The sequence below is a fragment of the Sparus aurata genome, chromosome 4 (genome assembly GCF_900880675.1).
Source record: "Sparus aurata chromosome 4, fSpaAur1.1, whole genome shotgun sequence".
NCBI lineage: Eukaryota > Metazoa > Chordata > Actinopteri > Spariformes > Sparidae > Sparus > Sparus aurata.
Genome location: NC_044190.1, coordinates 24,255,144 through 24,272,199, shown reverse-complemented (window position 1 = coordinate 24,272,199; position 17,056 = coordinate 24,255,144). Strand labels below are relative to the sequence as shown.

At 40.5% G+C, this 17,056-nt stretch overlaps 1 protein-coding gene and 2 non-coding genes across 6 annotated transcripts in view; all 3 read left to right on the top strand.

The window, feature by feature from the left end:
* dennd2b (DENN domain containing 2B) overlaps window positions 1-15,764 on the top strand; it is a 54,960-nt gene extending 39,196 nt beyond the window's left edge. For all 4 annotated transcript variants that reach the window (XM_030414824.1, XM_030414823.1, XM_030414825.1 and 1 more), the window contains 9 exons: window positions 948-1,025; window positions 2,153-2,293; window positions 2,422-2,570; window positions 9,911-10,088; window positions 11,738-11,779; window positions 12,347-12,458; window positions 14,088-14,327; window positions 14,578-14,664; window positions 15,282-15,764. In XM_030414824.1, the coding sequence (XP_030270684.1) occupies window positions 948-1,025; window positions 2,153-2,293; window positions 2,422-2,570; window positions 9,911-10,088; window positions 11,738-11,779; window positions 12,347-12,458; window positions 14,088-14,327; window positions 14,578-14,664; window positions 15,282-15,316 (1,062 nt within the window). In that variant the 3' untranslated portion in view covers window positions 15,317-15,764. The remainder of the gene's footprint in view (window positions 1-947; window positions 1,026-2,152; window positions 2,294-2,421; window positions 2,571-9,910; window positions 10,089-11,737; window positions 11,780-12,346; window positions 12,459-14,087; window positions 14,328-14,577; window positions 14,665-15,281) is intronic.
* trnae-uuc (transfer RNA glutamic acid (anticodon UUC)) lies at window positions 11,006-11,077 on the top strand. The gene has a single exon. It is a non-coding gene; the product is annotated as a tRNA-Glu (tRNA).
* trnae-uuc (transfer RNA glutamic acid (anticodon UUC)) lies at window positions 12,763-12,834 on the top strand. Its single transcript has one exon. It is a non-coding gene; the product is annotated as a tRNA-Glu (tRNA).
* Window positions 15,765-17,056: the final 1,292 nt, after the last annotated feature.

Genomic DNA, 17,056 nt, shown 5'->3' with positions numbered 1-17,056 from the left:
GAAGTTCAGTTTACTTGTCACGGGGAGTATTATTCAACCTGTGAAAAGTGATGCGTAATTACTTCTGCAGCTCTTGAGGACCAATAATGAAGACATCAAGGTTATAATAGCTTGTGCTTGGGGATTACTTTTGTTACAAACAGGGGTTTTGGTCTTTAAAAGACGTGAAAGGTTATCAGGGACTGAGGCTCTGACTGGGGCTGTGTTATGGATTTAGTTCTCAGATTCAGTCATTTGGAGGCTTGACCACTGACTGTAAGAAATATGCATAGAACTTTAAGTGGTTTTAAAAAAGAAGTCTGAATGTATATAAGCTTATGAGTTTATGGTTTCAATCATTTGTATCCAGTCTTCTACAATACATCGTGGTGTTTGTTTAATAAATTATGCTCCCATGTAGAATAAAATATACAACAAAGCAGGGTATGCTTTAGGACGTGGCTGTTTTGTGAATGACATGTCGCTAACAAGTCTTGTCCTCAGGCTCTCAGTCAGATTCAATTGGGATATCCTCAACTGCTTTTCTCTCTCTCGTCTAAATGTAGTCACTTCTGGCTCCAAAAAACCAAGATGGCAAAGGCCAAACTTGCCAAACTCGAGGTTTCAAATTGGTAGTCCACAAACCAGTGGGTTTACACTTGGGTTTGACCTATACTTGAGACTAAAAGTCAGGATGTCTTGGCCAGTCAGAAGTAACAATTAGTGTGTGGACACTGACTATCAAGTGCAACTCAATTCAAACCTTGTTTTCTATCATGTTTATCCTACTGAACATGTTTCTCTACTGCCTCGAATTCTTTTTTGAATCTGCCTCATTAAGTCCCCCAACATTAGAGAAGTCTTTGAATGATAAAAAATGATTGTAGACAGTTGTCAGGTCTGTGAATGTGTTCCTTCAAGTCTTTTATCACTAGTGTCAGGTGATTCTTTGTTGCTCTGTCTTCCAGCCGACTGGGAAAGGACCTCGGCTTCCAGAGGTGTACTGTGTCATCAGCAGGCTGGGCTGTTTCGACTTGTTCTCCACGGTGAGTTCAACATGTACACGCTCACACACAAACACATGTACTGTAGACAGACAGCTACAGTAAGCAAGCTGTGTGTGGTGTTGTAGCTGTGGTTAACCCGCCTCACAGCTGAAGTAAATGACTTTCAGCAGACCTTCTGCTGAACGCCTGCTCATTGGTAAACCTTATTTCGGTCTCTTTTTTTTTTTTTTACTTTTTGATTTCCCAGAGTAATTGTTTCCTTCACTTTTGTCTCAAAGGTGTTAACACAGAGCAGAGCTGTCACTCTGTTTCACTTTTTCAGCCTTATCTGATTACTTTCTAATTTAACCAGAGTGAGTCCAGACAGTTGAAATAAATAAAAAAACACCATGATATATTTCAAAGACAATGTGCAAATATCTGGTGTCTTCATTGTTTAATAATGCTGAACTCCAAGGATCCAAGGTTTGGAAAAACATTTTTTTAAAATTTCATACCTAAAATAAAAATTTGAAAATGAAAAATCTGCTGATGCATATTAGCATTTGATTTGTGAACCAAGTGTCATTACTAGCACTAGAGTTTTGCCAGTTTGGCGTCATGTGATATCAACACATGCGTGAGTGCAAGAAAAAGCATCAGACGTCTCCATTTTTAGAACAGTACGGCAGCGAACCAAAGACGAAAACGAAAGGGAATCTAATCTAAGTGCTTTCATGATAAAAGAGAAAAGAACCTAGTGTTTGATTTCAAATGGAGCTATTTGTGTGTGAGGCAGACAGACAGACAGACGGACAGACAGACAGGCAGATGGGGAGAGGATGAGAGAGGTGATATCATATGACCTTGAAAACAAGCAATTCTCCAATCAGTTTTCCAGACTAGAGGCAGCTTGGACCAAAACAGGCAGACAGGCACACTGGGTGGAATTTTCCAATCACACAGGCATGGAAAGACATTCATTTGGTATTTTTCAAAACAGTAAAAATTAATACAGAGTTCCAGACAATAAAAGCCAAACACATAACACTATGTTTGTTGCCATGCATGTCTTGCTTGACTGCACAGTCGACATATCAGATTGATTTACAAAGAAGTGTGTGTTGTTGATGTTGAAACTGTTTGAATCACATTAATGAAACTGTGCTCTGTCCTGCCATGTTCAGATCCTGGATGAGGTGGAGCGGCGGCGAGGCGTCTCAGCAGCCCTGGTCTACCCCTTCATGAGGAGTCTGATGGAGTCGCCCTTCCCTGCACCAGGGAAGATTATCAAAGTGAAGACCTTCCTGCCTGGTGCAGGAAATGAGGTCAGAAACTCACTACTTATACTTTCTACTCTCATTACACCCATTAGATAAAATCAAGTACACTTCCCAGTCAGTAAAATCTGCAAACTGTGATGACTTAGATTTCACATTTATTTGTGGTTGTCCAGGTCATCGAGCTGAGGCGGCCAACCGACTCCAGACTGGAGCATGTGGACTTTGACAGTCTGTTCAGCTGCCTCGGTGTTCGCCAGGTGGTACGAGTCTTTGCCTCCCTGCTGCTGGAGCGTAGAGTCATCTTTGTGGCTGATAAACTCAGGTGAGGCTCCACAATTACGCTTTTTCCTCATGCAGTTACATAGATTTGGTCGGTGACTTATACTTTGTTTGAACCTCTGTACACATTTTATAGTAATGTGGCAAAAACAAATACTGTGTTTCCTCAAGAGATAATTATGCCATGGGATGGATAATTTTCTACATTTCAATATAATCGTCCAGAAATAACATAGTCTCTTAGAGCCCCAGATACTGAAAGCTTGTTTAGATTTATTATTATCTTTCATGGGGCCCTTTTAATAGACCCGAAACATGTATACTATACACAGTATTAGCTGTAGTAAGCATCAGCCCCTGTGACAAAATGGATGGATATCATGGATGACTAGTGTGACAAACTATCACATCCAAAAATATTTTACAGACTGCCAGCTTGATGTCTGTTCATCAGTCTGTCCATTAACCTTTCTACATACACAGACACACAATAGCTTAACAGATGTACCCTGTGTAACTGTTTTCATTATTGTATATTGATCAGTATCAGAAACTCAGGCAACAGGTCAGTCAGTTAGCGTGTCATATAGTCAGCTGCCAGTTTTGATGCCGGTTGAAAAGTGGGTCACAGCAGTGAGAGTCACTGCCGTAGGAGAACAGGGTGGGGGCTGATAAGATGCAGAGAGTCTCTAAGGACTCAGTGTCCCAGTCTGTCCTCTTGCTACAGAAAGAAGAAGGGTACTTTTAGAGCATTGGAGGCGAGGGTGGAGTGGGAGGAGATTTGAGAGAAGAAGTAATCTCTCCATGTATCAAAGCCTAGTTTAAACAAACATCAGTGGGGGCAGTGACTGTGAGGAGAAGGAATGCACTTCCTGTGTGCACGACTCTGCCCTCTGTGATCTGTGGCTCGACTGTCACCGTTTGACTTATGATGCCACGTTCACTCCCTGTGTATGAGCCACGGCACTCTCTGTGTCCCTGGAGAGAATCGGTCTACACTGCTGATTACCAGGGGCGATAACATCGAGGAGTCACTGGGTGGGATTCTCACAATGCAATATTATCATGATATACTGCCCGAGACGGTGACAGTATGACTATCTAACTGTAAAGCTAGGAATCCCTTTCTGTCTGTCTGTCTGTGTTAGTTATTTGTGTAATCTCGAGAACCATCAATCCAAAGTACTTCACACTTGGTAGGTTTGTTGCTAAGGACTCAGGGATGTGCAGTGTTGAATTTGGTACAATTTGGACATGCAACATGTTCAATATCAATAAGGTTTGAATAAACAACAAACAGACTGAACACACATTATCTCATGGGGAAGCTGACGTAAACAATGTGGAGATTAGCTTTGGTGCAATAACTTACTGTAATACCACATTGCAGTGAGAAAAAAACAAAAGCAGAAAGTTAAACAAGCCTGGATAAGTAGGAAAACATGTTCAGCACAGGTTTTCTATTTCTCAGTGACTGCTGGAGGTGAGATTTTATCTTGAGTATCTTGCTAGCTAACGTTAGCTTCAAGGCCTACAATGTTTACTGTTGCTAGGCAGCACCATCAGCTGTTCCGGGATGCCTCTCGAATTGTTTGTTGTGGTTCGACTTGGACAGTGAGATAATGTGTGCAACACAGCATGTGCAAAGAAGTGAACATATATGCAAAAAGGTTCATTTATATGTTGTGTTGTGTAAAAGTTGTGTAACAAAGCACATTTAATAAATATCCTACTAGTTTTGGTGATCTCTTGACTGTCCTTCTGTCACCACCGTAAAGTTCATATCTGTGAGTTTAAGTCAAATGTTAAGACAGCTTTGGGATAAACTGTCATGAGATTTGGTGTAGAGATCCATGTTCCCTTCAGGCGGAATTTATCAGTATTTATCAGTTTTAGAAAGACATCCATTGTCCCCATATTTTTCTTTCTCACAAAATTTTTAGATCTTAGATCTTAGATCTTGCACCCACTGCTACGCGAAATGAGACAGACTGAGTGAGCTCATCACAGTTGGCTAATTCAACATGTCCTTATTTTGAAGATATTCTAGTCTTGAAAGACAGAAAAGCAAGACTTAACTTGCAATCTGTGCAAAGCTAGCATATAACCAAATTCAGGATTGGCATGCTAACAAACCAAACCAAAATGGCGAACGTAGTAAACATTATACCAGCTAAACCTAAGCCTTGTCATAATGAGCCTCCATTCAGGTTCAAATTTGCCAGAGGTTAAGTTACTGTGAAGCAGAACAACAGTTTGTCTGCAGTAAAGGGTGGATACAGAAAGTACAAATTATGTTTCAAAAATCTAAAATAACTACAAAAAAGAAAATTACAAATGTGAGTTATATAATTTTCTGTCTTAAACACGCAGTCATGCATACTGTATGATATGCTCAAAGCTTGTGTGGTTGTGTGTGTGTGTGTGTGTATGTGTGTGTGTGTGTGTGTGTGTGGATTTAAATGTGCAAGCGTGCATGCAGAGCTGCAGTGTTTTGGTTTCTTTTAAAACCAGTGACAGGGCCTCACTGCAGCATTAATGACTATGATAAAAGGGCTGCTCCCTCTGGGGCTCTGCTACAAAATCCATTCCCAAAATACCGCGCCAGCAGAACATGATGTATGCTTCTTTTCCTTGAAATGTATATCCAGTACAAGCAGGAAGCAAGAGGAAAAGCCATGTTAGGCAATCGTTTTCTGTGGGGTCTTCTATCGCCCGTTACATTCACTTAACTCGTGTAATATTACACTGAACCCTTTGTTGTTTTTTCCCAAAAGAGGTTGTTGCCTCAACACAAAAAGTCTGCACAGGCAGTCTCTTTTAAAATGATCATTTACCATCCAATGCCTGTAATAACAAGTGGGACGGCTAATCAGATAAATTCATCATCAGCTATGTCACTCTGTAATTGCTTAACTCAATTGACCTGCAGATGCTGAATTGGTTTTGTCAGTGCTGCAGAGTTTTGTAAACAACCTCAGGCTACAGTTGAGAACGGTTACCAAACCGTATGCGCCAATCTGGATTTATCTCTTGGCCTGGCAGTGAAATACTCTGACAGCAAAAGGGAAACTGCGTATCACATCTCAATGACTTTCACTGATATGATAATCAGAATTACACAATCAAACTGAAATTATGAAATGATCACAGAGATGTCTGATTGCAGGAGATGGGTGTCTCACATATCAGCTGAAGAAAATAAATGAGAGGAAGAGAGAGAGAAGAGTTAAAAAGGAGTAGACTATAGAGGGAACCTCAATAATGGCATCTCCAGGCTTTTTTCGTGGCCATGGTGATTTAATCAAGATCCCTTTTGTGGTACGAGGCTGCTAGTGTTTTTGCAAATACTCTCTCTGGTTTCCTCTTAATGGCATTAATTTTGGTCCGAGTCTCTGCCAATGGTGAACCCAAAATGTGTTCTTAAACTGCAGGAAAAAGAAGTACAATGTGAGGTATGCCTTTTATGTTGGGACAATGTGTCCTTTTTTACTTTTGTAATAATCCATTGGTCTGAAAGGGAGTTGGAGGCAATGACATGTTTTGCAACTGCAGTATTATGATCAATGGTGGCTGTAATTGTCAGACAGGTAGAATTATTGCCTCTGCTGCGGCTGGCATTTTCCTAATCGAACAAGCGTAGTAGCATACTTGTTTCATTTAGTCCTGAACTGGCACGAAGCCAAAACTGCTTTTAACAACTTAACCAGTTTCCCATGTGCTATTTAACTCAGAGGCAGAGTGAAATCCACACACTGTAAACATGTGAGATGTTTCTGTTTTTCAAAGAGTCAAGGAAAATGTGGCCATTACCGGAGCCTGACCAGCTGATTTTTACATCAGTGTCCTTCTGGTGAATGTTTCACACCCACATGTAGACGCTCACACACCCTTGTGAAGACTCATATACACAAACACCTGAACATGCTCGTCTAATCTCGAGACAGAGCTGATCAAGCTCAGACCTTATGGTGGTTTTAGTAAAAACATGTATGAAGTTTCCAGAGGGGAGCAATTACTTATTATAAAATTACTTCTGCTGTTGCCTTCTGTGGAGTCGGAGACCCGGTGGCTGGAGATCCTTAAAGACAGGAAGTGAGGGAAAACCATTTTGGGGCTAAGGGAGCAAAGAGGATAAAAATACACCATGTGCAGCTTGTCATCGGAATCCTATAGGTATATATGTACTCTGCTGCATCTTTATATGATTTCTAGGTGTTATTTTGAGCTTGGGAAGAGCTTTTACGTTGAAGAGTGGTTTTGCAGAGCTTTGCTGCACAGCTGGTGTCTGACAGCTGTGGTTCAGTATGTTCTCTGTCTCGTCCTCTCTGTCCTCTGTTAGTGGAATCGGTCTCAGCCACATAGACATAGTGCAGTGCTTTAGTAGAGCTGTGAAGTATGTGGTGATATCGGCTTTTTTTTTTCTGTCTCGGACACTGAAATGTTCCCTCCTCCTCTGGCCTTCACAGACTAAGCCTCTCGATCCCATGTTTCCTGGAGTATCTGCCAGTTCAGCCTCACACACTGTAAACCAGTCCTGGCAGACCTTTGAGAACTAATATGTCAGGATTAGCTCCCAAACCTCAACACATAACAGCTCTGCACAGACCTCACATCCGCAACTGGTATTCTCTCTCTTTTTCTGAGAGTGGACTCACTCAATTTCTTTGACTTTTAAAACAGTAATCAGATTAAAATTAATCAGATTTATCATTAGAGCTGGTTTATGCCTTCCTCTTGTACGCAATAACTTTGGGGTTAAACATCTGAAATAGAGGGGATTCTGTCTGTTAAACTGTGTATCACCCTGGTATGATAAATCCTTAGTTTACAACCAGTCCACATGTAGCTTGTTGCTTTGAATTTTCTTGGGTGTATTGTGGCACAGTGGTTCTTTGAGCTACACGCTGACATCAGCATACTAACATGCTCACAATAAAGATGCTGAATGCTAAGGTTTGCAAAAATAGGAAAAATATGCACATCCGAACCAAAAAAGGGCAGGTGCTGAGTAGAAAGTGGGCAACAGACAAAACAGAGAGAAGGCTCACACACACTGGGCATCTTACGAGTTTTTAAGGCTGGGTGATATGGCCTCAAAATAATATTGCTATATTCTTCGGCTGTGTTGGGATACACTATAGCATACATATCAATATTTTTAAATCTACTCAAAAGCAAATATCACATTGTGGGCTACATAATTCGAATTTTGATAAATAATCATCAGCAATGTGGCTATATGATAGAATACAATAAAACTTCATAATATTATATAATGATTAAGTGGGTAAAGACAAGTATTAAAACAAGTGCAACAGTCTGGTAAGTATAACTTTACTGTCATGCTTTTAAAACCAGTAAGACAACACTTAGGCCATACCATGATATACCGATATCCAAAGTATAAGACGATATATATTATGACAACAATATGACACTCAATATTATATTCCACAGCCTCTCTAGTTTTGCAGGGATTTGGTCATTAGTTGAACAAGATTTTATGGCAATCCATTCAATAGTTGCTTGAATATTTCAGTCTGGAGCAAAGTGGTGGACCGGCTGACCAACTGACAGACCAATATTTCATCCCTAGAGCCATTAAAACCACCATACAGCATAATCCAATCTGATACGACCACATTGCAACCTTGATTCTTATCCACACAAATAAACCCGAAACAACAAAGCTTCATCGAATAAGATTTGTCTAAAATGTCCCTCTGCTGATGCTGTAATTAAATTCTTTCATTCAAGATGTTACATTTTTTCCCCCCGATTATTGGACAAAGAGGCCTTTTCTTCTTTCCCTGTGATGTGTGGTCTGAGGCTCTAAAGCTTTGGTCTGGATCTTAACGGGAATGTCCCTCTCTCTTTCCAGACTTGAGTGGCAACCTCTGGTAGTGCAGAATGTTTTCACTGCAAGTTCATCCTCTCCCAAGAGTGTGTGGTTGGGGAATGAGTGTAAGTGATCCATTTGGTATCAGTGGTGTGTTGGGCCACATGTAGCCTGTGGCGAAGGTTTTTCTGAGATCTGTGCCCCATCACTCCCTGTTGGAACTCGTCAAAACCGGGAGATGGGATCTGTTAGGAATTATCAAACCCTCCTCAGGCAAATGGAAATCAGACCGGCCAAAGCAAAGCTGCAAGTGCTTCATGTTGTGAGTGAACTGGAAAGGCTCTAAAAGAAAAAAAAGACTGTGGTTATTGTAGCCTTTGGGTTTTCACTGGTGTAACTCTGTTTTACCCTGTCGAGAAAGTACATTTTAATCTTGGCAATTTGACTCATGGGAAGTTAAGATGAAAAAGGCCTGTGGCAAACATGTAGCCCGAGTGGAAAAGTTTGTCGGAGTTTGTCATTTATCTCAGCAGCACATTGATTAGACTGATCTCTGTTCGCTGTATGTGTTGCTCTGAAATTGTAGCTTCTGAAGCTGAAAGTCAGTGTGAGCAAGGTCACGTAAAAAGGGAGTAACTTCTGTTTACTGGGATGCTCTGACAGCCACCGTGCAAAACATTCCTCATTAAAAGTGTATATATCTCAAGTGGGGTGCGTTTGCATGCCCTGTTTGATCCCCGGGCTTGTTCTTGATCCATACTGATTTAGCGCTCCACTGTGTGTGTGTGTATGATTGCGCCCACAGTTTATTTTCACTCTCTTTGTGTACGTGGATTGGACAGTATGTAGAGGACAGAGGGGAGGGAGGGTCAGCCACTGTCAACAAGCGACGGATCGTGAGAAAGACGGGCTGCTATTTGTGATCTCCATTTTATACCACAGCTGTCGGAGTTAAACCAAATTGGTGTTTTTTTTACTGTATTGCGTCAACAGCCCTCCAGCTTAACTATAGCAACATGTCAGAGTCACGCCAGCCCCTGCAGACAGAGGCTAATGTCACAATAATGCTTTTTATTGGGCTCATTGTGGTCTGTAGTCGATCGTGTTAAACTCCAAGTGGGAGACGGGCAGGGGATGATGAGCGGCAGGAAGAACAAAGTGTCAAAGCTAGAGTACGTAGCTGTGCTGTCAAGCTTCATATAAAATAAGTATCTCAAGGAGAAAAGGATCAAGTGTTCATTTAACTTGGGAAAAGAGCTCATGTGCTCATATAGTTCAGTATGTAGCCCAGATAATGATGTAATGATAATGATTTTTACATTGTGAAGGAGTGATGTTTTGAGGTTCTTTTTTTTTTTTGCAGTAGGCAGTATTTTTAGGGAAACCATATAAACCACCACTCCCCTCTCAGTCTGGAAAAATAAACATCTGCCTTGTTTTGTGTTCAGTGTAATCTGGTGTGGCTTCTGCAGGGCATTGCTGTGTGAGTGTGAAGGTGACTGACGGTGTGTATTGTGTTTTTTATTGTGTTTTCTTAACAGCACCCTGTCCAGCTGCATGCATGCAGTTGTGGCGCTGCTCTACCCGTTCTCCTGGCAGCACACCTTCATCCCCGTGCTGCCAGGCTCCATGTTGGATATCGTTTGCTGTCCCACCCCCTTCCTGGTGGGGCTGCTGTCAAGCTCTTTGCCCAAGCTCAAGGAGTTGCCTGTGGAAGAGGTGAGTACACCACCTCTCCGTCTTCTCTGTGTGTTTCTGCAAATTTTACATGTCAGATTGATTTATCCGTCATTCTTTATCTGGATGTCCCTGGTTTGGCCTGTCTTTTTTGGTCTGTCTCTGTTTCTTTGTTCTCAACTTTCTCTAACTGAAGCCTCTTTCTTAGAATAGTGAATATTTGTGTCTGGCTGATGAATTACAAAAATACAGATTCAGAGTAATTCCATTATAAATTGGCCAATGGATTGTTCCTGCATCTGTTTGACCTCCTCTGCCTCTTATTATACAAGAGAACCAGCCAGGTGACCTCCAACCAAAGGAAAATAACAAAACTGAAGTCACATTTGTTGACAATACCTTTCAAACCCGAATCACTTAAAGGTGATTCATTATTATTTTGACCACTTGGGGGCAGTGAAACAAGCTGTCCAACCCATGAAAAAATATTGATTAGACCAGCTGTAATTAGGTTCTTTTCTTTGTTCACATCTTAAGTTGTAAGTCTTTTTGTTGGTCCTAGATTGAGCAAAACGTTTTATGTTTTGAATGAGCTGCAGCAATTGAGCAACTGAACACTACTGGAAAATAGTTCTGAAAGTTAGATATAAGATGGTGTTCAGAAAATGAACTCTTCACATCTTCTACAGAGGGTTTCATAGAGGTCACAGGTTGTATATTTTTAACAAAATATATCGGAAGAAAATTTTCAGGAACAGTCACACATGAAAATGTTTTAGTGTTTGAAACAAGGAGAGCATGGTTGTGTTTTTAATCTGTTGTTTGACATCTGTATCTTCTGTTACCTCCCATATGCTGGTAACCCTCTATAGAGGGTTCTAAAAGGTCAACCAACACAAGTTAAAGATGTATTTGTAAATATATCAGAAAAAATGTGTAATTTTTCCTCCACTGTTACCTCCCATATGGTCTAGCGGTGAGGATTCCTGGTTTTCACCCAGGCGGCCCGGGTTCAACTCCCGGTGTGGGAATTAAGTATTTAGCAATGGCAGCATTAGAAGATCAAGAATAATTTCATAATGAATAGTTGAATCATCAGTTCTATTGTGCTTTCTCACAGACCAAAAACAACAATCCCAATATTCAACAGACACTAATGTAGACAACTTGCTTTGTATAAAAACCTCAATCAGTATATCCATAGATACATATATTTCTATCGTATACACATGTGTGTCATTTGCACAGATGCAAGGTCTGTGGCCTTCTCATTGTAGTTATGGCTCACAACACACATTTTGTGTGAAAAAGCCCAGGGAAGCAATATAATGAGATGTACAGATGTTTGTCTTGTTGGCTACTTCTCAGACTGAGAAGTGATGCATGTGAAAAGGCAATGTGAGTCATAGTTAACACCGACCTGTTAATGGGCTTTCAACAACATCTGCTGTCTGTTTACATCATTCTTTGGCTGCTGATTGACTCATGAAGATGGTTCTAAACTAATCTTCTGAAGAAACGGGTTTCATGTCTGATTTGCTGTGCTGTAGCTTCTTTGAAGATGATTGTTATTTATTTTACTGAACAAATAAACAATTGCATTTGTAAGAGATAAAGTAAAGAAGTGAAGGTTTCCAGGTTTTTTTAATTAGTTCTAAAGAATGATATGCTCTTCTTTTTCCTTTTCTCAGGCTTTAATGGTTGACCTGGGAACTGACCGATTCATCCGACAGGTGAGTGTGTGAACTTATGAAACAAAGAAAAAAAATCGACCCAATCGATACAGACTTATATAACCTTTGCTGAACAGTGTCCATTGTGGCCACAAATGGAAACTGCAAAATAATGGCAGTTTTCTGTTTAGTTTGAGCCCTGGATGATTTGATACATTTAATCATGCTGTCTACAAAGAGGATGAAAAAAGTTATAGATGTAATGGGGCCAGAAAGTTTAAAGTTTAGAGTTTAATTTTCATTGTATGTTTTCTGATAAAACCACTGAAATATGTATCTCCTAATGAAAGCTAGCAAACATTAGCCTGGTTACTGTTCATACCAAACCAAGAAAGGCTCAAGCAGCAAAAACCCCTGAATGTGTTGAATAGAGTGAATGTGGATTTTATTGCTTATGATTTCAACGTTTCATTTGTAAGAGTTAGACTGAGCTTTTGTTACATGGTCTCGCTTTAGACGAGGGTTGTAAAACATGCGGTTCTCTGTTGTAAGTTTGAGCCTTTGAAATGTATTCTCCAAACATTGTTGTTTATCGCTGATGACTGCAGTGTTTTCGCTTGTTTATAGATGGACGACGAGGCCTCGCTGTTGCCGCGGAAACTTCAGGCGGCTCTTGAGCAAGCGCTGGAGCAGAGGAATGACATCATAAATCAGGACTCTGACAGCGAGTCAGACGAAGGTGAATAAGTGACAAATCATCTCTGCCTCTTGAGACAGATGTTTTACTCGGTAATTAAAGCAACAGTTTCTGTGGCAGGATGTGTTCAGTCTGTGTCTCTGTGAAACTCACTCCAGATGACGTCTTCTGTTCTGACGACTCAAGACAGTGATTCACGAAGACTCGCCTTACAAGTTAGATAATATGGTGTTTCTGATGAACTTCGAACTCTACATGTGATCTATAGAGGTTTCAGATGGTTCAAGTTCAAGATTTATTTGTAAATATATCAGAAAAAAAGTGGCATTTTACATACACTCTTACCTCCCATATGGTCTAGCGGTTAGGATTCCTGGTTTTCACCCAGGCGGCCCGGCTTCAACTCCCGGTGTGGGAATTAAGATTTTAGAAAGGATTTATCACCAGGGGATCAAGAATAGGTGTGTTCAAACCACTTGACTTACAACATTTGGATATTCAAGGGAAACTGACTTGACAGACAGACTTTCTGTCTCTGCTTTCCACATACTTCTTGAAAATAAAACCTACAGCATGTGGTGTGTTTGCATTGCATCTGCCACCTGTCAATCACAGCCTGTTCACACTAATGTGCAAACCAAATCCAAAGACACTTGTGCAAACTACAGTCTTGATGTCCAATGGATTTTACGGAAAGGTTATTTTTATTGTGTGACTTAGACATATTAAAGTTTAAAGCGCTCTACATAGGCATAAAAATACACTAAAGATAAGACAGTGAAGGGACTACGAGATAGATCCTGATCCTGCAGTGTTAAAGAAAGTGAGGAAATATTCCTGGATGTGTCCTACCATCAGGATTCACACAAAAATTTAATGAGGTCTGTTCTTGGTTGAGACCAATCCATTCTGGAGGTTTTGTGAAATCCTCCTGACAAACCAACCAACCAACCAACAAACAGACATGGGAGAAGACAAAACCTCCTGGCCTAAAAACTATCCTACTACTACTATACGCAACGTTCTCTTCCCCATGTAGATTGTAATATTTAGACACTGTGCCAGGCTCTTACATGTAACGTTTATCATACAAAACAAGTCAAAAGAGGAAAAAAAACAAACCCCAACAACAGTGTAAGACTACAAGGTAATGCATGTTTATCCTTTAATGACTCCTGTTACGCCCCCACAGTTACAGTTCTGGTGTTTTTGAGTCTCTTCAGCTTCAGTTCAGATTCTTTCAGAGTTTCTTTATCCAATCCCTCAGAGTTCAGACATTCAGTCTTTTCTCTAGCCATAAAGACCTTTGCCTCTGTAATATTTTCCAACAGCTCCAGTTTTGTTCTTATACTTTTGTCAAACTGACAACACCAATAAAGAGGCAACCTCATTAGTATTATTACTCATCTTGTGGTTAATTAGAGTCAGGCTAATTTGATGGAGCATTAGGGGACAAGTCGTCCGTACAGTTCACAACAGCTGTGGCTTAGTTTTTTTATTACTTATGCAGCTGTATAACATTGAGCCAAACCATGTAATCTGCTTTAATCTGGCTCCAATCAGGCCCCTTAAAGAACTATGTGACTATCTCTTGGAAAGGGTGACATGTCTGTTCTATTTCCATGTTATTAATATGTGTAGTGAATAATTGCTTCTCATGTGTGTCTACAGAGTATAACTCCTTGAACAGCCTCGTGTCAGAGGCCTTCATCCGCTTCTTCCTGGAGACCATCGGCCATTACTCCCTGTTCATCACTCAGAACGAGCGCGGAGAGCGTGTTTTCCAGAGAGAGGCCTTCCGCAAGTCTGTGGCGTCGAAAAGCATCCGTCGTTTCCTGGGCGTCTTCATGGAGTCTCAGATGTTTGCAGGGTTCATCCAGGATCGAGAGCTGAGGAAGAGCCGCGCCAAAGGTAGACTGTCGATCTTCCTTAATAGTTTTGGTGAAAAGTCTACACACTTTTCTCTCTGGATGTCCACCCCTGCGCTCTCTGTGCAGGAGGAGCCACTGCAGTAACACTGATCTCTAGTGGCTGAATGTCATCATCAGCATGTTTTCTCACCACATTTGTTTTGGCAGGCAAAAGTCATTGTTACTTCCTGGACTACTGAGATGATTCACATTTTTTTTTTATCTCTCTTCTTTTAATCTTGTGTGGACAGGTCTGTTTGAGCAGAGGGTTGATCAGTATCTGGAGGAACTTCCGGACACGGAGCAGAGTGGAGTCAACAAGTTTCTGAAAGGCCTTGGTGAGTCCTGCTGTAGTCAGATACCAGGAGTTTATTAAACAACAACATTAAAATCAGGAGAGATTTCAGAGGTTTTTTCCCTTCCTCACTGCAAGATTAGATCATGCAGGACTCTTTGTTCTCAGTATTTTCTGTCCAGGTGGTGCTACACACAAATTTTATCCAACTTTTTCAATTGCTGTTACTCATTTTTAACACATAAATGATATAAATGACAATTTGGTCCTGCCAACAGTTAATGATAAGGTGGAAAATGTGTTTTGCCTGTTGTTACTTCACTTGGACTGTGTAGACTTATTTATGCTCCCAAGAATCCTGTTTGTTCTTCAAAGATGAGAATTTTTTGATGTCTTTAAACTTGTCTGGAGGTTTTTTTTTTTTTTTTAATTTGTTTTTTTTTTTTTTAGAATTTTATCAGGAAACCACAATTAAGCAGATATTCAGATTTCCACACAGACTGCAGATGGATAAATCAGGGTTAAATCAGACAAACCCTGCTGTAATCTCAGCCTGGCTTAATCCCCATATACCATGTAATAAGATGAATTACATGTAACCTCTCAGATGTTGTTGTGCATTTTACAGGATTTAATGAATTTATTTTAAACTGTTTTCAGGAAGCAAAATGAAGTTTCTCCACAAAAAGAACTGAGAGGAAACAACCAACTGAAGTCCTGACGTCTCAAGTCTCTGCATCATGATTCTCACTTCTTTGTCTTTTTTTTTATTAATGTAAACATGTACATATTATTTCACTGCAAGCTGGCTGTGATACTCTTCAGTGTATGTTTATAGTACCTTATGAGATAGTGTAACAGGACGGTACACAGCAAGTGAGCCGTAGAGTAACCACTGATGTCCAGGTGTGCTTGTGGAGACTGTTATCAGAGTGTGTGAGTGTGTGTGACTCGACATGGGCATAGTTGTACAGTTCATATGTTTCCTTTTTTGCATCATTTCACGACAGTGTTGTCCTCTGTTTCAGGAGTGTAAAACCTTTTTCAAAAACTGTACATGCATCAAGACAATGAAGAAAATGATTGTAACTCTTCATGGAGTCTTTTGCTATCCTTTATTAAAAAATGGTAGTTAAAATGGTTCAAATGGCTCAGTGTACAGTATTTTTCAGTATTATTATTGTTGTTAAATGTCAGTCCACGATTAATAATGCTTTTGTATATTTGTTTTAATTTTTCTTACAAGTAGGCCGCAAAGAGAAATAGAATGTGGCACTTTTCTCCTCACACCATCCTTATAAATAGCAAACATTCAGATGCATTGTGATACAGACATCACTTTTCGAAACAGAAATAAGTAACTCACTATTTGCCAGACCATATAAAACGTGACATCTCAGTGACAGCTTCCTCCAAAGCTGTGCATTAGGAGAAGATCCCAAAAGACACAGTGAGTCTAGCACCAGCTAGCACGTGCTGCTGGTAACCTTATTACGTCTGCACACATCACTCTGGCGGCTGTCACTGCCGTGCTGTTATTAGCTCTCCTAACTGAGAGGCTCACTGTTGATTCCAGACGCCATATTACTTCTCCTCTGCTTGTGTCCTTTACAGCAATTGAGGGTGACATTTGAAGTAGGTGAAACGTGTTCTCTGTTTAGGATTCGGCTGAACGCCAGCTTTATATCCCTGTTCTTAGTAGGAGTAGGAAAAGTTTACCTTAACAATCGTGTTGCATTTTAAGGTGGTATGACCTTTTTTATAAATTAGCATATTTATACTCATTCGATGTTGCATTAGTGATATGTTCATTATTGTTTTACTTGTTCTCAAATGCCTGTGCTTTATGAATTGAACATCAGACATGTGACTCAAGCCTTTGGGTCCGAATTAAAAGCAAGGTCTGAGTCATTTTTTGATGGAACATGGAAGATGTTGAGAGCAGAACCTTGATTACCTTCACAGGAACTGCTCTTAGACTCTGGTTCAGGTATGAGGACTACACCTGGGTCAGAATCAGAGCAAAGGAAGTGGAAGCCTTCACATAAATATTTAAGTGCTGTGGACAATAACATGAAGTTCACATGTGAAGCTGTCAGAGGAGACAGTCTGCCCTTCGTGGACTGTGCAGTACACATTGAAGAAGACAGAAGCCTCAACATTGAGGTGTACAGAAAACCTACACACACAGATCAGTACTTGCTGTTTGACTCTCATCGCCCACTGGAGCACAAGCTGGGGGTAATCAGAACCCCAAACCATCAGGCTGAGATGGTTCAGCCCACAATGACAGAGGTGAAGTAGAAGGAACAGAAGCATATCCGGGAAGCACGTTAAACAAAACTTCTAAAAGATCCATGGCAGACAGAGAGGAGATGAAACAGCGTAACAACATTGTCATTCCTTATGACGAATATCTGAGACACTCAGGAGGA